The following is a 21,558-nucleotide window of genomic DNA, read 5'->3' as shown; positions in this document are numbered from 1 at the left end:
AAAGGTAAAATTAAAATGCTGTTTGGTTCTTAAGCACACAAATAGGAACAGAGAGGTGAATCCGTTATCTCATAGATTTCACTGGAAATGTAATCCTCTGTACATCAGTTTGGATTCTCTGTGAGCAAAGATGTTTTGGCATAAGGCTATGCTATAATGGGAGGTGTGCAGAATCTCTAAATATTTAATCTAGCCACAAATATTTCTGGTTCAGTGCCAGGCATTTATCTAATGATTCACTAGAAGATAATGGCCAGCCTTCAAAGGTGGTTCTTCTCCTGTGTAATCCTGGAGTATTCCCCTAGGAAACTCCATCTTCTTACTCTTCTGTTCAATCAGTTTGTTTGTTTTGTTGGTTTTTTTTTTTAAATCAGGAAATAAGGAACTGAGTTTGCTACACAAACTGTGTCCAAAAAAAGAGTAACCAATAGCAGCAATTCCTTCATATAATACATGATTAAGAAATGGAATTACTGCTTGCAAATATAGGGCTAGTACTAGACTGAACTTGGTAGCAAAGCTCACTGTAATTTTGTTCTCTCATTGTACATGCTTGGTGGAGAAGCAGATACATAATCATGAAATCAAACAACAACTTTCTCTTTCAGCCAACTCTAATAAAGCAAATGACCTCCTGAGATGAAAATATATGGCCTTATAATTAGTGTTCATGGCAGATTTTTCTGACAGGGAGGGCATGCAATATTAAATTGGGAACTAAAGAGCACATAATCTTTGGGGGATTGTTTACTGTTTGGTAATTAACTATATGGCTATCAGTCATCACTGGGGTTGGCTTTTTTTTTCCTTCAGTTGTTACTTGAGGAAGCAGGCGTTTATAATTTCAATAGTAATCATAGACTGCAATAATGTGAACACTGTGAATAGCCCAGTGTAAGACTGACAGAAGAGCAAGTTTTTGTTCTTGCTAAAAGGTCCTTTAAGCCTGTAGCTTATAGGTCATCTCTCTGGACTTCTTACCTGCCTATCCATCTGCCCATGTCACAGCATATTTCAACTTTTCTTCAAACCCACTTAATCTCCCTAAGAAAATCAGGCTCTTACAAAATGGCTATAGACATTCTTTCTGGAAGTGTCAGTTCTCTTTCCATTGCAGGATATGGTATCCATTTGTTCAGAAAGCAACAAGATAAATAACAAGATCTTGTAGGACATTCAAAAGCCCATCCTCGCTGACACCAAGTCACTGCTATTTAGGTTTGAAGTCTCTCTTAGATAGCAGGTTATTGCCTCATGCTTACTGGTGTCCTTTATCACACCTACATTTCTATATGTAATAGTCTATGGGGTGGAGGTGTGCATGTATACAGATGTTTAAGAAAATCATAAATATGTGTGTAAGTGTGTAAACACACCTACAAAATATAAAGGCACGTGTACTCTTTAAGGGCAATATATTGCTCTAAGGTAAAAGTCTTGTAGCTGTTACTCAAAGATTCAGTATAACAATGCCAAATAAATCTGTTCTAAAAATATTTGTTAACAATCAGCTATATGCCACGGAATCACTGTGTTTTGTGGTGTTCTATAATCCAAATGGCCCAGTTCTAGGAAATTATGCTTACATTTTGGCCTAGATCATCTAACAGATATTTTTTGTAATGTGGTCTAGGCTTTTCAGAGCTAAATCTTCATGCTAGTTTAATGGTCAGGTTTTCCCTGAACTCAGAATGCCTTACTACTTCGTCTTCCAAAAAATAAATTAATGCTGTAATGGATCTCTAGCTATAACAAAGTTCTTCCGGGTGCTTTTGGACTAGTTGTGACTTTCTCTCTCACTGATTTTTTTGAAATCCCTGTTTTAGCTCTCCAGTTAGGTCAGTATTTTAAAAGATGTGAAAACCACTGAGGACTGTAGTGTTCAACTTTCCTTCCTAATTATATGGATAAACCAGTATTTCTCCTGGGATGGTGGAGGACTCCATGTCTCCTGCATTTTTAGCAATCTGGGGGAAGTCTGACCTTGGCTAGGGGACAGTTGCTGCACTTCCGATACAGTAAATGAGGTCAGTTTCCATTTGGTTCTGTGTTAAATTACCCTGTTTGATGCTGATTGGGAAACCTCAGAAATGGGAGTGAGGTAAATCCATTACCAAGACAATCTGTGCAGGCTCAAACTTCTTGGTGGCCTCTGCTGCAATCAAACGGGGAGGATTCAGTGGCTTTAGCCTTGGCTCTTAGATGTGCCATTTGTAACTGGGTGTTCCGCTGTTGTGGTTCCCTCCTGGTTTAGCAGGCAAGCTGAAAAAGGCACTGGGCTGTCTGGGCTGGTCCTTCTGGTCTGTCACAGATGGCTATTTTGAAAGGCTCCAGCAGGCTCACAGCATGTGGCTGGGAGTTCCTAGCCTGCACTTAAGGATACCAAGAGAAATGGACTTCTTGGTTCCTCAGCTGCAGCAGTTACTGGTTTAGCTTCCATGGTGCACCCAACCTGGCATGTCATCGGTCCAGCCCTCGAGCGGTGTGGTCAGTGAATGGTGCCCTAGCAGAGTCTACAGTTCTTTTGCCCTCTTAAAAAAACAGTGCAGCTCTGCTGGAAGGTTTGATTGCTGGGTGAGCAAAAGTAGACTCAGTGCCATGGACAGTGTAAACTGTGCTCTGCTATAAGATAGGTTCTATAAATACATAGGTTGACTTCCAGGAAGCGGCAGAAGAGTTTGGTGATGACATCAGTTGGGACTGGGGCTTGCCTTGCCAAGGCACAGAGATGTGGCCCTTGTAAAAGTTTATGTTGGAAGAGCACTGATGTTAGAACATGTGGGATGCACAAAATCCTCCTTGCAGAGAGACTATGGTACAAATGCAGTGGCTTCTCTGAGGCCAGAAAAATACTTTGTCTATACTGGAACAGCTTCTCTATCCCATCTTTTAGAATGCAAAATCCTTAAGCAGGGACTCATTATTTGTGTGGCCATATTTCCCCAGTTGCAGAGCAAACACTGTGTATATTGATGGTGCTACAGAAATAAATAACACTAGTTCAAAAGCCAAAGCTTTTTCATATAGCTGGAAGCTAATCAAATGTTTAAAACAGGAAACACTGTTTGCTGCCAGCACACCTTAGGCAAATATTCACATCTACATTTTCCTCATAGTCTGATGTTCTTGTTATGACCCTTCTAACTTGCTCTCCTCACTGTTTCCTTTGTTTTGTTCTCTGTGCTGCCTAACGTAAAGTTCAGTTGCTTTAGGTCTTCAATTTGGGAACTATTTATTTTCCTCTTTGAAAAAGCAATTTGTTATCCTAGTTTAGGATTGCTTTTTTTTTTTTTTTTTCTTTTTTCTTAATACCCTTATTAGGTGTAAGACATTTCTCTCCACATTTCTTCATCAGATGACACTTAATCATCAAATTGCATTATAGAATGCTGTTTAACACTTGCCAACCTTTTACTGTTCATGTTCCTAAGACGTTTACTGATGGATGGTGGGGGAGTTATAACAGTGCTCCCCAGAGGAAGTTTGTACACTTTACATCTGTTTTAATAATTCCTGTTACTTGGTATTCTGATTGTGATTCTGCACCATTCCCACCATTGACCAAGCATTAGCCAATGTTTTTTGCTTCTTGGCATTTATTTGCTTTGAGACTTTTACCAATTTCTGTGCATATGTCTTGGTTTGTTTTTTTTTTTCTGTTTTTAAACTTTATAATAATTTATCTTTGTCGTTCAGATGCAGTATCTAGAGAACAGCTTTTAGTTATTCTGTTTGGTTGAGGGTTTTTTTTCCTTGTGGGAGGAGGTGGGGGGGGGGGGGTGTGTGTTAATTCAATAAACGTGATGTGTCTCTATTTTAAACTCCAGTCATACACAGAATTCAAACTAGCAGCCAAAGTACAAGTCTTCTACCTTGCATACAGAATTACCCATCATTCTGCTCTAAAATGCAAAACTGTTTTCCAGAGTTGATTGTGGGTATAATGGAATCATCTCTATACTGGCTGACACAGATATTTCAAATAGTCTTGTGAAAATAATGAGTGATGTTTTCTACAAGTCAACAGTCACATCCAGATGTTAACACTACAAAGAGGATGACCCCAACAGAACATTACCATGTACCCTGGTCATTCTAGATTTTAGTTTACAATGACCCAGAGTTTGGTAAATATGAACTTGCTGTAAAGATCAGTTTCTGCTTTCCCAGGTGTAGCACACACTGCCATCAACAGAATTCGGCACTTGGAATTTCAACACTGACTTGCCAAGTACAAGTGCATCCTCCTTTATATTCCAGGGCCTTATGAACAGCACACATTAAGGTGAAGAACTGACTATTTTCTCCTTCAGGAAGCCTAAGAGAAGGATTTGACTCTGGCTGCTTTCAGCCCACAAGGGCAATCTGGAAAAAAAATCCACCGACATTGGTTTTTGGATGTCATCTTTGCATCGTATGGGCTGCGGCAGACTGAGCCAAATCCAGAGTTCAGCTATTCCCGCAATTTGCTTCTCAAATTAATGTGCTACTGAATGAACTACTTCCCAAATCCAGATGTTTGAAGATATGATTAGTGTCTCTGTTGGCAGATGGGGAATTATTAAATGTGTAATTTTTTTTTCCTGACACTCCATTCTCCAAACCTCATCCACATCCTACTAATGAACATCCATGTAAGGATTTTTTTGGTTTGCATTCACTTCAAACATGGGATGATTATTACTAACATATTTCAGAGGAATGGGGAGCTGTTGCATAATTTTTCTTTTAACAACAGAGGCTAGTAAAGTTCAGGTTTTCCCCTCTCATCACTCACTCTTTTGGTTGTTTCCTTCATGAGTTCACCACCCAGATTCAAGTCCAAATTTTTGAAAGAGCCTAAATCCTTTAAATAGAATGATAAAAGTGGCCAGATGATTTTTTTTTTTTTTTTTTTTTTTTTCAGAACTACAGCATATTGAGTATCTAGCTTATTTGCAGAACTAATGGTTTCCTTAAGTGATAGCTGAGCACTTTTGAAAATCTAGCTCCAGTCAAGATTTGGAAAGCTTTCTCTACTTTCCAGCACAGTGCCTGTTGTCTGCAAAACTTCTCACTCAACTTAATAAATTTCAGTCTAGCATTCTTTTTACTTACACAGATGATGAGCATATCGTAAATGGAACACATCACAGCCATGAACATGGTGGTAGAGGGTTTTTTCTATCAGATCTTGGGGCTCATATCCAGTTAATTCAGTCACCCTGGAAAAGGAAGATTCCATAATAAGCAAAATCTCTAGGAATATTCAGTTTCATTAACCTAACATTTGATTGTGCCAATAAATCAGGTGCTAAAACCTGCAGGACAAAATGTTAGTTTTGGAAACAGAATCCTCATCTTTATAAGAAAATAAACCCTCTCAACCCAGCCAAAGCAAGGTGCGGCTATTCCCTGGCCAGCTTCACACACAGGCAGGAAAAAGGGTTCTTTTACTTATTTCCACTTTGGGCTTTTGCCACTGCCATGCACGATCCTTTGCACAAAGATTCAGTTGAGGAGCCATTCATGAAACAATAAAACTACTCTTGTGGATTGCTGACACTTTTTCATTTGCTTTTGCAAACATACAAGTGTAGCATGTATGTCAGTCCATGGAAGCTGTGATCATGATCTATAATTAAATTCAGGCTAACGCCTAACAGAAGAAGTAAGCAGGAGCTTATTCCAGCTGAGAATGTGGAAAGACAAGGAGCTAGGAAGGTCACAAGCTAAGAAAAGGAAGACTGAAGCTAGACTTCAGAAAAACGTCCTCACATGATGAGAAGCAGAATAATGGAACAAATTTGAAAGAGCAGTATCTCTGCAAATGTTAAAGAACCAGTCTACACTGGTCAGACTTACACTGGGTCAGACCTGAAGAGTCAAACTTCATGGTTCAAAATGGACTTTTGTTTATTTAGCACTGTTGCTTGAGAACAAAATTCCTTAAAGTACATTGTGCAACTCAGCCATAATATGGCTTGTTTACCTAGTGTTGCTGGGGGTGTTTTATGCTGTCCTGGACTTTCTTCACCTAAAAAGGCAGAACAGAGGTACCATACAAAGGCATGTCTACATTAATAAGCAAAACAGTCCATTAGCAGGCAACCCGTAGAGTGAAAGTGTTACTGCTGAGGATCTACTTCTGCAGCGGGAGATGCATCTGCATATTTTATTTTCAGGACGTTTACTTGGGACTAACTCTAGTTGAGGCCTGTGGACTGAAAGCTTTGTAATAGTTGGAATGCCTTAGACGTGCTCTTGGAGTTTGTCTTCCAGTTTAGATTCATCCAGAAAGAATCATGCTTAAGATTTTAGATTCATCCAGAAAGAATCATGACATGAACTGCAGTGCATTGAGTGGGGACAGTCAGGACCCTTCAAAAGGATGCTTCCGGTCTGAACTTAAACAGTAATGAAGATACACTGTATTAGAGAGTAACACAGTAGTATCCACAGAATGTAGATATGTAGAATACCGGGGTGTCCAGCAACATGTTTCATTGAGGGTTGCATATAATTTTTCTTTTGTAACTATTATGCATCTTCTTTACTCTTACCCTAATGTTGAGCAATCACAAGGACCCCACAGAGACTGGGGACTTTACATTCTACTTGAGAGAGAGCTTTGGGCTTTGGAGGGTGGGATTCTTCTGAAGGAAATCAGAGAAAAAAAAAAAAAAAGAAAAAAAAAGATGTTTCACAGTCTGATTTATTATAAATACAGGACAAATACATGCATTCCTCCCCTAGCTATGCTTCATCTGGGAAACTCTGGCACACCTTTGCCTCAGTCAGGGACTGCCAATGTGGAGTGAGCACACATGCTGTCTTTCTGCAGGAGAATATGTGAATATATGCTTGTGTTTCTCCTCTGCAGTGTGCACTATCCCTCCTGGCTTACAATTCTAGGGGCTCAAATTCTCCCTTAGGCCTATCAGCATGGTGAAATACTGGTGAAAGGTCCTGTTCAGGTTTCAGTGCTCCTTCTGACTTCAGTGCAATTAAAACAAGGGTGGCAGTTTCATCCTGCTCACTTGGCAAGTACAGAAACATCTAATCCAAAACCAGACAAAATGCTGCAAACCTAAGCCAGGTGTTAATTTTTCTAGAGGCGAAGCCTCACTTTGAAGCTGGTCTTCCCATGGGCTGAAAAAACATCATTAACAGTTACGAGGACACCCAAACTTTTGAAAAGTTTGATTCTGGAAATAAACTGAGCTGCTTGACTTAACACAAACCAACCCCTCAATAAGCCACTGTAGGGAGCCCGGTCTCAAAAGATTGTTCTTTGAGTGTGACAGGACACACAGAAGGGAAGAGTTTGCCCCAATGATCAATTCTGCCCTCTAGAGTTCTCTAAAGTCTTTGGAAACCTTGTAGCAATGAATAAATAGGATGCAGCATGAAAACCAGAAGCAGCAGATTACTTTGGAGGGAAGTAACTGTCTCCTTTTTCCAGTGATCTTGATAAACAAACTCTCATATTTTACATTGTATCGTGTCCAGAAAGGCTTATTTAACTGCTCCTTCCTATGGCTTTAATACTTGCCTGTCTGCAGAGACTGTTACCTCCGAAGACCTAGCAACCCTTTTTCTTGTACCAGAAGCACCCTGAAAACAGTTTTGCCTTATCCCTAATATGTCACTGCTCTGAGCAAATGTTATTTGGTTTGCTCAGCTGGGAGAGCAGAGGGTTTTGGTAGTGCTTAATACTGCTGATTGTCCTGTGTGTGGATGACACCCATCTGCTCTTTGGTAAACACAGCTATGCAAGTACTGGTTCTATCTGTGCTCCTGTCAACACCTCTGGTTATATTGTCTCCGCTGAAGACATTTATGTCTCCTGGCAGTTCCTTTTAGGCACATCATTTCCTTTTTTTCCACATGCAAAGACATGTTGCTGAACCCCTTGTGCTTCTTTGTAGCTGTTACATTAAGTAAAGCATGCCAAAAAAAAAAAAAAAAAAAAAAAAAAAAAAAATCATCCAGAAACAGCAAACAGCTAGGTCTTTGTATTTTAGCAGCCGATGGCCCACTATCTCACTGACTTAGCATGGAGAAAGAGCATGTTCTTGCATGGTTGACCTGCCATGCAAAACTTTCCTGCTGTCTTGGATACAAACTCTTTTTTTGCTGTTACACATGAATATAATTTCTGCTTCTTGCAAATCCAGCATGCCAGGGAAATGAGAGAGTATATGACAGACTGCTCCACATGCAGGAAATTTTGAGGAATGATCATCTTGTCAATAGGCAAATCTGTTATACAGTCTGGGAATTGGGCTTTTCCCCTCAAGGTATCTTGAACTGCACTGTACAAAGTATCATTGTATACCAAAAAATACCATGTTTCAAAAAGAGAGGAATGAAATCATTTCACAACTACTTTGGTTCTGGTTTTGTGCTCCTCGTGGCTGGTATGTGAGCTGTATTGTCTGAGAGTGGAGGCAGGGTTCTCTTTCCCCAGCAACAGCCATTCTCCCAAGTCTTGTTTAAGAAAGCTGTGTTTTCATGTAGTAGCCTGTTGAATTAGTTTTCATTCTAACTACCCCATTAGTAGGGTTGGTTTCACTGTTAACGCATTACACGAAAATGCAGAAGACTTTGTGTGAGAGACGAGAAACCAGGCCTGCGAGAAACTAAGAAAAACGGCCTGAGAAAGCAAGTTGCTTGCCACAACTTGATACATACTTAGCCAATTATCCTGTGTTCCATTAGTACATGGTGGGTAATCAAAAAATGGACTTGGAGACTTGTTGTTTGCTCCATTGGGGCTTTGCGAATCTGAGTCACTTGTCTCCCTCATGTGAGTGGGATGTGACTGTTTTCTTACTACTCTGTAAAAAGATTTCTGGATGATCCCAGCAAGTCATTTGACCTCAGTGTTTCACCTGTGTTTTTTTTTAAATTGTGGATGGTGGTACATCCTTATTCCTTTCACTAGCTTTGTATGTTAAAATTTATGTCCTTTAAGGTAAAAATGTATTACTGCTCATCTGCCTATTACAAGAAGGCTTTAGTTGACTCTCTGAAGCTGTAGGTAACTATAGGTTAAATTGCGCAGGCTCTTATATGTTGTCTTTAAAGACAAAGTATGATCTATCCAGCTACCTGAAGGGCTCTGAAGACTCACATGGTCTTTGTGTTCCAGATTTATTTTGGAATGTTTGTTTTTTCATGGATATATTGATCTGTTTGGAAACCACTGTAGCTTATGATACCACTTGACTTTGAAAACATTTTATGCTAGAAGTGAAATAGCTGCTTACCTGGAATCTAAGAATATTAATTTTAAGTCCAAACTTGCTCTGAACATAAACATGTTACTGTGAAGTTTGATCTCAGTGATTGCACTGGGAGGTAAAGATTGACCTACAGCCACCAGTCCAACGATTTGGTAACAGGAATCATACAAAGACATATCTAGCATATACTGCCGTATCTTCAAGTAGCCACTGCAATGGATCACCTGGCATGAAAAGAAAACACATTCAATATCTGATGGCAACAGAAGAGGCTGCAAGTCAGCTGACTGCCCAGTTTCAGTGAGATTATAAAGCAATACACCCTTACAATACTTAAATATTGCATAGTCTGTTAAGGGTTCAGAAGTGCAGATAATTTATAAATAGAGATTAAAATGCAGTTTTTGTGTTTACTGCCAACACAATTAATTCATTATTAAAGCACACGCTCTTTGGGACAATCTAAAGTGCTTTCTAGTTAATACTTTAAACTCTCTTTAATATAGATATCTTTTAGACACAGCCAGAATTCCTATTCATTTGTCAAAAAATCTGGAAGATGCTTTTTTAAATGACTGTCTCACATACACACAGAGGTATATATAAACATTTGCATTTTAATGAGTTATTATTCTGATGAAAGACAATTTAAATTAATGCATTATATTTATAAAGATTAACTGCTGTATATGTAAATTCACTAGAAATTAGTTTTAAGTTCTCCAGTCAAGTTCAGATGGCATTCATTTGACATGTGACCAAGCCCAGGGCCTTGAGACCAGATTCTTAAATCTCCAGATACAATCCCTAATGACGGGGGTGGTAACTTCAGTGTTAGACTGTAAAAGTTCACAATATCAGCTAAAGAGGGGGGAAAATTGTAACCTAGGGACTTTTCCATGACATAAGATTTATTTAATGTAGTGCTGGTGTTTAGAAATAATTTGTGCTCCTAACCAAATTTCTAGTCCAAACAGCAGGCATACTATACAGTCTTCAGCTTAATTTCTGGTTCTGTTTGACTTTTAACTGCGTCCAATGGAAAGAAAATAATTTCCACTGTATTTAGTACTCCTGGACAACCTACTAAACAGTCACCTATAAATAGGCTCCTCCTGTATAGCCTTCCTTCCCCCTCTTCAATCACCATGTGGTTAGTGTGTTTATCAAAAGTACGGAATTAAGCAAAACTTATTTAAGATCTATCAGCAGATCCTACTAATTTCTGTACTGTTTGATTCAGGAGTTTTTTCTATGCTTCAGCTACTCAAGTGATATTTTCAAAATTAAGTGCTGACTCTAAGTACAAAGAAAGGGAATTTAGGCCAGCATCAATCTAGATGAATGCATTCTTAAATGTTTCACTGCATAAACTTTTAATAGTGAGCAAAAGAAGAAAGAAAGTGATCCCTCTGATTAGGAGTCATAAATGGTGAAAATAAAAACCATACAGAGATACCACCACTGCAAGCTCTACTCTTTTACCTGATTTCAGATTCAGCTTTGGGAAGCAGCTGAGCAAACAAGGGTCCATGTAATGAAGAATTATCAGTCTAACCAGGTAGATCACAGTGTAAATAGACAGATAGCTATCTAGACCTTGAACACATTCCTTAAAAGAGCTCTGCTTCTCTTGTATGCTTTTCTTTTTGGTTTTGAATGACTCAAACAGAATGCATCCTCACCAGACTGTATGTAAAGTACCCTTCTCGATGCTTAAGTGATAGAATTATACTGTGTAGCTCAAAGAGCAGCAAATGCAAACTGTAAAGCTGAAAATAGGAACTGCCTGAATTGCAGGTGTTATTATAGAATCTCAGCATTTGTTGTGGCTTCTGATTTCATGTAATAGAAAATTAATACAAGTGATAAGATTTATAAACAAACCTGGTGGTTTAGTACAATTCAAACCTGAGCTGATATTAGTGTTTGTTTAGGGTAACATTATGGTCTCATTAATGTTGAGGTAATTCTAGTCAGGCCAATAAGGTGAATTGTGCAACTGGGTATCTGCTCAGCTGGAGCACAGTAACACTGCAGCAGAGGAATGCGGGAAGACTTCCAGGTTCCTGTGTCTGGGTCCCCGCCTCACCTGCTTCCATTTCCACAGGGGAGTAAGACCTGGCTGTGCACTTTCCTTGCACCTCCTTGGGTGTGCTCCAACCAGTGCCCTAATCTGGAAGATCAGGATGTAGGACTACGCCACAAAGCAAACTCCAACTCACTGAGAGAGAGTTTAGACTTGCATTATTAAGGTAATTTGCAATCAATAGTGACATTTTTTTTGCATCTGTTCAGATTCTTTCCACCACAGACTTTGTTTTCAGCTATACATATGTAAAAAAACCTATAGAACTAAACTTGTCACTTGTTGAACACTTGGAGTGAGGGGAAAGTTTATGTACGTTACCTTGTAGCCACTGCATGTCAATCCTGCATTCCTCTTGGCTAGGACACACTTCATTCTCAAGAAGAATGATCTCTCAATTTCATATTCTGAAAGCATAAATCACACTGCTTATTTAATACTGAAGATTTCAAAACTGCCCATAGCATTGCCTCTCATGATTTGACAAATGATTTTATGTCTCAGCCTTAGGCAGCAATAGAAGCCAGCCATTCTACTTTCCCATTCAGTCTCTGGCCTCAAGATTAATGTCACCTTCCTGTTAGGTTTCCCTGTGAAAGTTGGACAAGTTAGCATGACTAGGTCTCCAAATTCCTTTTTTTGCCACTCTTCACAAGGCAGTCACCTTGTTTCTGAACAGCTAGGTACCAGCCCATACTGGCAAAGGGAAGGAAACACCTCCTTTGGCATGTAAGTAAATGAAGGTACTCTCCAAAATAACAGCAGAATGAGAAACAAGAAATTTCATAGGTTTTGTAATAATTTGAGTGTACATAGCTAGTCATACCCAGACTAGTGAACTGACCTCCATATGCAATATTATTACCTGTTTCACTGACTTCCAAAACCAGCTTGGTAGATGTTTTTTAAACAAATACCTTTATGGATAACCTCCAGAAATGTTTTAAAGTTAAATATTGCCCAGGTACACATGTTTTCTGCTAAGAATAAGCTACTATTCTCTTTAATGTTAATTGTTCTCAACAACAGTTCAGACATCGTTAATAGTTTTGATTTTTTTTACTAAAAGTTGCCATTCGGCAGAACACAACTATATTAAGAAAAGAAAACTCATTTGGTACATCTGTAAATAGGAAAATGAGGGAAGCAGAGGGGTTTTCAGACTTGTTGCAATGTGTATTATCTCCTAATGCCCCACAGAGTTTGATCTGAAGCCCACTGTATTCCACTGGAGTCTTTCTTTAACTGTTGAGTTGTGTCCTGATTTTTGTGCATCCATTACCCCATTAACACCTCTTAGCCACACACCTGCAGTGGTTTGAGCCTCAGACCACTACCTGGAAACCAATAAACTCTCTATATTAAGTTCTAATTTTAAAAGCCTGAAGATATAACTACAGAAAAAGGATTTAGTGTGGAGGGAAAAGAAATGCAATATGTAGTGCATCTCAACTAGTATCAGCCTTCATGGGTATTTGAATTTTCCATTTATCCTCCTAATGCAAATTAGATCCGTATGGGGGAAAACAGGCACTTAAATGAACTGGCACATCTACTATAGAGTTTTAAATACAAATGTATACAATTTGATGGGAGGAAGCCATACAGCACAGATTACTATTGCTGAAGCATGACCTCATGAGTAAAGAATGGATCTAGGAGTTGGGAACATCGGTGCAATTCATGGCTTCAATATAGATTTTCTGTGTGACCTAACACTAGAGCTTGCTCTCTGCTGCAGTCCCATGCACACAAAATAAAGGTGACTTTATCCCTTCAAGGGTGCCAAGGGAGAAAAGTAATTAACACAGAGTAATGAGGGGACGAAGACCATCATCGGCCATGGACTGAGTTGCTAGCAATTTTAATGACTTACATTCTTCTGTAAAAAGAGATGAATAGTGAAATTGGAAGTAATGCCTCAAACTTCTCAAATGTCCTGCCACAAGACCTAAAAGAGTCTTTTTCAGTAAGAAGCTCCTTCCAGGCACCTTATTCATTAGCCTTCTATTTGCCGTTTCATTTGGAAATGTTTCTACAGACTAGCACATTGCTACAGAAACACTCAGCTCTAACTTCACTACTTTACCAGAATAGGTTATGATGTACAGTGTGGTCGTCAGGTGTCTATAAAACTAGATTAGTACCCAGACTGTAAGATAACATTTTTCCTTCATTATTTAAAATTGGTAATTATTTCATTATTTAACAAGAGATCTTGTCTCCCTGATTTCACAATTGTAGACTGTAATTCATCTACCCTGGAACACCAGACCTTGTAGCTTTGTTGTTGTGTGTAATCAAGTACAAAATTATATAACTGTAATTTAATAATGATGTGTTTATTAATTATCGATCACTGAATTATTCAGTTTTTAGTAGTGTGTTGCTGAACTAACAAACACTTGTCTCTTAAATCGGTTATATCTCGTGCCTGCAATCTAAAAAGAGAAGAGTTACCCATGAGGTAACTGGGGACTCCTCTGGGAGCTTCCATTTTTGAGGCTTGAGCTAGCACATAGTAAGATGCCTTAAGTAAGCAAAGGAGAGATGGTCCATGTGGCCAGCCAGAATCTGGGCCCTGAGCAGCATACTGCCTTTTTACCTGAAGAGGCCAAAGTGGTGTACACATGATGATAAGCATTCCTCCTCCTGTGTGTATTAAGAGTGATTGGTTGTGTTTGTGGGGGAGCCCAGTGTCGCTGTGAGAGTTGCCATATTGGGGGCAGAAAAGCAGAATGTGTCTATAAAGGAGAAAAGGAGAGCCTGACCATTCCTGCATGGTCTGTGGCCATAACAACTGTTAACACAGCTATTTAGTAATGCAGCATGTCCTCAGTACAGGTGGATGCAGAGTGCCACAGCATTTTTAACCAGCCAGCTGGGATTGTTGAATGGCAGGTTAAGGCTGATGGTTGTGTCGAAGTGCCCAGTGAATAATGTGCAGGTGCTGCATGGCATCTGGCATCTTGTTTGCAGGATTGTGTTCTTCTGTCTGTGTTGATCTGTCGTCAGTGGTCTCTGTTTACATATGTGTGTTTGTGCATGCCTACTGGGAATAAAACCCTCTCCAGTCTGGATCAAGAGACTGCAAAATATAAAGGAACAGTAAAACCAAAACCCTCACATAAAGAACCTGGATGTGCAAGACTGTGAACAGTGTGAGTTAGTATTCATATTAACTGATACCTTTGCCAGTGTGACTCCCCAGTCCCTTGAAAGTAGCAGAAGGGGGTAGCAAAGCCAAAAAGAACTCAAGTAAATTTGTAATTGTAAAGCTGATTGGGAAACAAAGAGCCCTGGTATCCTGCTGGATGTTAATACATCCATCAATATAATGCAAAACTTAAAATATCACATCCAGGGTGTACCTGATGCAATTAAGATGGTGTACTTTGATTAAGAGAATGCAGAAAGTAAACGAGATACTTAAAGGTTTAGCAAGCAAAGAGAGAGATGCTGAATATTCCAGTAGGAGAAATCAGATGAGCTGGGAGAAAAGTGATTACAAATGGCCTGTCCTGCTGCAGAGGTTAATCACAAAATTGTGAGGATATAGTAGGCATGAAAGGTCTGTTATAAAGCAAGAAAAAGCCTGTAACATAACTAGTCAGCACCTGCTGTAAAAGCAGAATGACTGGAGATGTCTAGGGATGTGGCAAAAGTCTCAAATTAGGGAAGACAGAAAAACAGTAAATGTAAAATAAACACTCCAGCCTTAAGTTAAGAGGTGTATGTAACAAATTATTCTTAAGAGTTGAATGATTTAATGAATCAATCACAATTAAGTTCTGAAAAACTGCAAAAATATAGCAACATAAAACATCTAGACTTAGTGATGTAATTATTTATATCATTATTATTCTTTCAAGCACACATGTACCACAGCACATATAAATACCAGAAAGAATCTTAGACTATCAAGAAAGTAAAAGAAGTTTGAATCAGAGAGGAAACCAATCGAGTGTTACCAGTTCTTAAAGCTGAGAGAATGCTGCGTTAAGCACATATATATGAAACTTGAGAGAATAATCAATAGTAGAATGTTATGACTGAACCAGAATATAAACAACACTGAAGGAAAATAGCCTTCTTAATTATTAGAGAATATTCATCCCATCCCAAATACCAAAGTTTAACCACTGTATTTAATTATTCTGAAATGTTAACTATATAAATGCATCACTGTAAGTGATGTCGACAACTTTCCTTTAAGGGTTAAGAAAATGTTAAAAATCTTATAAACTACATCTATTTGTTATAGAAAGAAATATTAAACCAACAGGTTGCAGACATCAGTTGATGAAGGATGAGAAACAAAATGTTACTGAGTAGACTAGAAAGTCTTAGAGAGATGTACCAGCTGTGTTAATACACACACACACAACTATTAATAACAATCTTTGTTGGTTTTTGTCTTCCATGTGCATCACAGAAGAAAAAGTAATCCATTCAAACCCTATGGATATTGATAACTTGCTCAGCTGTGGTTTTGTGGTTTTTTTTTTTCTTTTATGAAAAGGGAGATTAAGAAATAAAAGCAGATCCAGTGTGAAGATGTTTTTATCTCTAACAACAGAAATACCATTTCGCTGCATGAGGAGTACTTTATATTATTATTAGTGATAATGATTAAAAGAACACTATTACAGCACTGCAGTCTCTGTGTTTGTACTCTGCATGTGTTTGTGTGTATGTAACTTTATGTATTTACAAAACAACATTTTTAGGACTTCAAGAAACAAAGGAGATTTCACTAAGCATAGCAATGTCTCCCACAGTAAACTGTACTTCCCAACTGCACCTTCACAACACCTGGAACTGAGACAACTGTATCTTCACACGGTATGCTATTAGGGATATTTTAGATTGGAGTTAAATAATCTCATGTATAAACTCACATTTGTCACTGTAGGAGGTATTATATATTAAATTGCCCCACTGACTACAGCGAGAAGAGAAGAGAAGAGAAGAGAAGAGAAGAGAAGAGAAGAGAAGAGAAGAGAAGAGAAGAGAAGAGAAGAGAAGAGAAGAGAAGAGAAGAGTTGGAAGGGAGATACAATGACCTTCTAGTCCAACTGCCTGACCAATTCAGGGCTGACCAAAGGTTAATGCATGTTGTTAAGGGCCTTGTCCAAATGCCTCTTAAACACTGACAGGCTAGGGGCATCAACCACCTCTCTAGGAGGCCTGTTCCAGGGCGCAAACACCCTCTTGGTAAAGAAATGCTTCCTAATGTCGAGTCTGAATGTCCCCTGGTGCATCTTTGAGCCATTCCCATGTGTCCTGTCAATGGATCCCAGGTAGAAGAGATCAGTACCTCCCTCTCTACTTCCCCTCCTCGGGAAGCTGTAGAGAGCAATGAGGCCACCCCTCAGCCTTCTTTTCTCAAAACTAGACAAGCCCAAAGTCCTTAACCACTCCCCACAGGACATGCCTTCCAGCCCCCTCACCAGCTTTGTTGTGCTCCTCTGGATGCATGCAAGCACCTTCACATCCTTCTTAAGTTGTGGGGCCCAGACCTGCACACAGTACTCCAGGTGAGGCCGCATCAGTGCAGAATGCAGTGGAATAATCACCTCTTTTGACCAGCTGGTTATACTGTGTTTGACGCACCCCAGTGTGTGGTTTGCCCTCTTGGCTGCCAGGGCCATACTCAGCATCAACCGGTACCCCCAGATCCCTGTAGGGCTGCTCTCCAGCCACTCCTCTCCCAGCCACTTGAGGTTTCAAAAGAGCAGTCACGACATGGAGATGGCAAATTTTGCTGCAACTCATGCTAAATTTCACTGTTGTTGTATCTCTTACTCAGCACCATTTCTTTCAAATACCTACTATTGCAGCAAGCCCACCACATATGAAGAAATTTGTCTGTAATGTGCACCTTCTAGCATTTGCCGTAGACATCTGTAATTCTGACAAACAGCTGTGTATCGTTATGAAGGGTTTTAACGCAGTTTTCCTTTATGGGTATAAGTATTGCAGCATAGGTTTGCTTTTCCCATCTTCCCCTTTACTTTCTATGTCAGCATCTATTTTCCCTCTTTACATGAATGTGTTAAAATAATTGGCAAACTGATCCTTCTTTTCATAAGTGAGTGGAATAATTTTCAGTTTGTACATTGTTCTGTTCAAGCTTTTTTTCAGAAGATGAGTCATGAAAATGTCTTAATAGCTGCTATAGCTAGAAAGAACCTCCACCCCACTTCTAATTGCTAAGTATCTTGGAAGACTCTGATGATAGCTTCCTGAAAAGCACACCAACCATCTTAGCACAGCTTTTAACATTTCCCAGAACTTAATGATGCTGTGTTTATCTGCTACAGGAATTAGAGATGAAAAGCAGATCTTTAGGGTACTTTCTAAATGTTTATCTCCCATTTTTAGTATAGTGTTTTTCTTTATCCAGTTATGTGCAACACAATTGCAGATCTATTCTTCTATTCCAGCCACTTCCAATATTTATTCTAACTTGGATTTTCTTATGATTGTAAATTTCTGATTTTGTTTGCCCTGTATCAGTGTTTAACATTTGAAAGTGATTAACCTCTCCCCACTCTCCACAAACTTTTATTAAAATCTTTTTAAGAATGACCCATAAGATTCTGTTTTTATCCTGGAATTCAAATTTTCCATATTTCCCTGACTAGGTGATTGGTAATAGTTGGAAATGAAAACTGATGCAAGTAAAGTACTACTTTTGATTAAAAAGTTTATATACTTTCAGAAGATTTCTTTATCTTTTCTGCTCCTTTTCTTTGGAAGGGTGTAACTGAGGTTATGAGATCTTGACTTTTTCAGTATGTCTACTAGCAGTTCTTTTCACAAAATTGAGATATCATTTATACTGAGTTTTATAGGAGGAGGCTCTGCAAGTCAGAATCCATATCCATGTCCAAGATGTCCATTTCAAATGCATCACTGTCTATTTTTTAGCCAAACTCCATGTTTCCCTTTATCAGATTCAGAGAAGTTTTTCTGTTCTACTAATATATTACTATATTGCCTGATCATCATACAGAGGCTCCCTCCCTGAATCACCGCTACAATGGAGTTGAGCAGATTCAGTAAAAGCTGTAACTGACACAGAGAGTAAATGGCTTCATTCAAATTACAGCCCAACCTTATCTGTATGTTAACATCCTCACAGAGCTGAAACACAGCAACCTGTGGATGAGAACATAGGAAATCGTTGCTGTCGATGGACATACAGGAGATATATTTCTTTCTCTCAGCACTGAGTACCATTTCTACCAAGTATGCCTTCTCTGTTAATCCCTTTTCTTAGCTTAATGTATCAATCAGTACAATTTATCTGCAAGCACTAGCCAAGGATAAAATAGCCTGTTTACATTTTACAGATTTGTATTTTCTTACTTTCACAAACAGAATAAATGTCATGGCAAAGAAAATGAGTCTTGCTATTTTGGATAAAGAATTTGTGCATTCGTTCACTCATATTGCACATGACTGCCAAAGAGGATTCTCCAAGCATTTCTGTGAAATTATGGTTAGCTTTATGGAAGCCAGAATTGTCCATCCCTGGGGGTGCAACTATGAAATCCATCTTCGCTTTCCACTCCATCTTTCATCTCCTTTGAAAGGAAACAGTCAGAAAATTCTGTGGTTTGCATGCTGCTTGCACAGTGGACTGAGAAAAAAGATCATCATAGTCTTTTCCACAGCTTTACCCCTCATGCCTTTATTTTCTCTAAGGTAAAAGCTACTATTCTATAGATCTTTCCCAAAGCTCCCAGATTTTGACATTAGCAAAATGTGGCATGGTTTTGTTGCAGAATCACCTTGTAAATTCACATACATCAGCAAGCAAACTGCACACTTCTGCATCATGTACAGTTTTAAGAATGTACATCTCATCTGTCACTACAAAAGATATGAAGCAGCATTAAAATTGGGAGCTCTTGACACATCTAATGATTCATGTTCGCTCTGCATGGCAGCTTGGGTGCAATGTCAAATTTCATCTGTAGTGTAGGAGATGAAAACTATTCTCAAAGGGCACATTTAGGCCAAAGCACTGGGCATGTGGTCACCTGCTTCTACCTTCCCTCCTGTCCAACTTGTGCAGAGACACGTGCCTGCCTCAAGCTAGCACACTCCTCTGGAGACAAGGCACGCACGTGTGATAAGCTGCGCTCCATGTCCCTGCTGGACTGTTTTACAGGGTGGAAACACAGATACCACAAGTTCATGTCTGGATAACACTTTACTGCCCATCCCCCAAACACTCTGCATATTTTTGCCCTTTCAGTTGGTTATTTTCATCTTACCCCCTCTATACTATAAAGTCGCACATGTTCTACTCTTATTCTTGTGTAATCTGCAAAGCATCTGGGTCCCACATAGCACATTGCTGGCTAGAAAAGCATGTGAGTATCTTGGCTAGTCTCTTGTGAGCATAGCAAGGATATAGTTTTTGTGAGACACAGGAGGGAGAATGCTACAACTTCTATACCTTAATTCTGAATGAGGGTGACACCAACTTCTAGAACAAAAAAAGAGGTAAAAGACTGTCGGGCACATACAAAATAGATGCTTGCACAATAGCACACACAGTTTTAAGGTAGTCCCTGAAGCTGGGAATCCAGGACTGACCAACAGGGCCAGTGTGAAAAGGGGCCTTACATGGCAAAATTGCAGATTATATAAAGACAAAACATGTTCCTATGCACAAACTAAGTTGAAAACTGAAATTCGTGGGCTGCCTTGGTTTGCCCTGATAATGCTCTTGCTGTGGTAGGAAAGCAATCAGTTCTGTTGTTAGCTTCTGCCCTGGAGTTCCAAGCTTGTACAAGCTGCCCAAATTTCCACCCCATTTGGACAGTTTGTTTTGTGTCCTAACCGTATTCAGAACTCCGTCGGTGCTGCAGAGGGTACCTTGTCTCTATTATCATTCCTGTCATCCGAACTCATCTGTTTGCTAGCATTTGCCCAAATTTTCCTTTGCTCCTGTAAGTGATACTTCCAAACTTTTCTTAGAAAAGAAACTCAAAAGGGCACTAGGCAGAAAGGAAAATAATAGCTTTTGCAGTCTGAGACACTCTCTTTGGTATATTTTACTGTTAATTACCAATGAAAAAAGATTTTTAATGGGGTGCCAGCAGTCTGCCCTCTTTTCCACTTTTGAACATCCAAAATAATAATATTTTCTAGGTTTCTCAAGTTTAAAGTAACACTAAAAAACAGTGATAACAGAATCATCGTGTTAAACCATTATCTTTCAATAACAGTTCTCCTAGAAAACAGTTTTAAATCAATTAAAACAAAAATTCCTATCAGCATTTGTCTTTTTCATATGTATTGGTAGAAAAATTTCTTTAAAACTTAGTGTGGAAAGGATCTTTACAGATGTACAATTTTCTATTCCCTTCTTTTAATATTGAACGAAATGTATGTAGGGAAGATGTTCTTCCTTGAAATGAAAAGTATGCACTGGCATTTACTTCTTAGCTTACTAAAATGGTGACCTTAAAACATCAACCAGAGTGGAGAAAGCCTGACACAATGTGTTCCACATTCCTTGGGTAACTTACATTAGGCTTGTAACTAATCATATAGGAATTATCCAGTCATTAACAGGCAACTGGAATGTCTACAGTATCTACAGGATTCCTTTTTCCCTCTGTCTGCTCTGAGAAATGGTAATAAACTGCTTTTAGTGCACCATGCCTTGGTGTGCAAATCCTCAAAAGTTAGGAAGCTGTAGATGTTTTAAGAGATTAAAATCCCAGAAAAAGCATATAAAAACAATAAAAGACACACAATGTCTGACTCCAAATACACACATGGAAGAGCAGTACACAATGCTGAATCCCTCTCAGTACTGCTTAATTGCTCATCTCAGTTAATTTGCGGTGCAAGTATCTCTTATTTAGCTTGCTGGCTTGCTTGTGTTCAGCTGCAATGATGACAGATGGACTAGTCATACCCAGCTTGCACTACTCTGATATTTCACACAAAAATTTCTTTCTTTATTCTTACAGACATGGATCAGGAGGTAAAGCATTTACCCAAAACCTCTGGGTGGTTTAGTATTATGTTACCATCCTGCTACAGGCCTACCACTCTATGCTGCTAACTGTAAAAGAAAACTTCTGCAGAAATGGTTGGTACAGACACAGTTTTGACAGCAACATCATTTGAGGGTTTAAGGTCCCGATTTATCATAGCATGTGCAACCCAGCTTGTGTCCATGTGTTCTTTCCTCTACAGAGTGTG

The 21,558-nt window shown here is 39.0% G+C and overlaps 1 protein-coding gene across 1 annotated transcript in view; it reads right to left on the bottom strand.

Annotated features, from left to right (window-relative positions):
- The window catches only part of SIM2 (SIM bHLH transcription factor 2), a 57,891-nt gene that overhangs the window by 11,848 nt on the left and 24,485 nt on the right, over positions 1–21,558 (bottom strand). Inside the window, exons 5-7 of the mRNA XM_074903651.1 lie at positions 11,641–11,726; positions 9,255–9,454; positions 5,098–5,204 (exon numbers count right to left, since the gene is read on the bottom strand). Of these exons, the coding sequence (XP_074759752.1) occupies positions 5,098–5,204; positions 9,255–9,454; positions 11,641–11,726 (393 nt within the window). The remainder of the gene's footprint in view (positions 1–5,097; positions 5,205–9,254; positions 9,455–11,640; positions 11,727–21,558) is intronic.

This window comes from Athene noctua, chromosome 1, assembly GCF_965140245.1.
Source record: "Athene noctua chromosome 1, bAthNoc1.hap1.1, whole genome shotgun sequence".
Lineage (NCBI taxonomy): Eukaryota > Metazoa > Chordata > Aves > Strigiformes > Strigidae > Athene > Athene noctua.
Note: the sequence above shows the minus strand (reverse complement) of the source record. Positions and strands in the feature narration are given on the sequence as shown.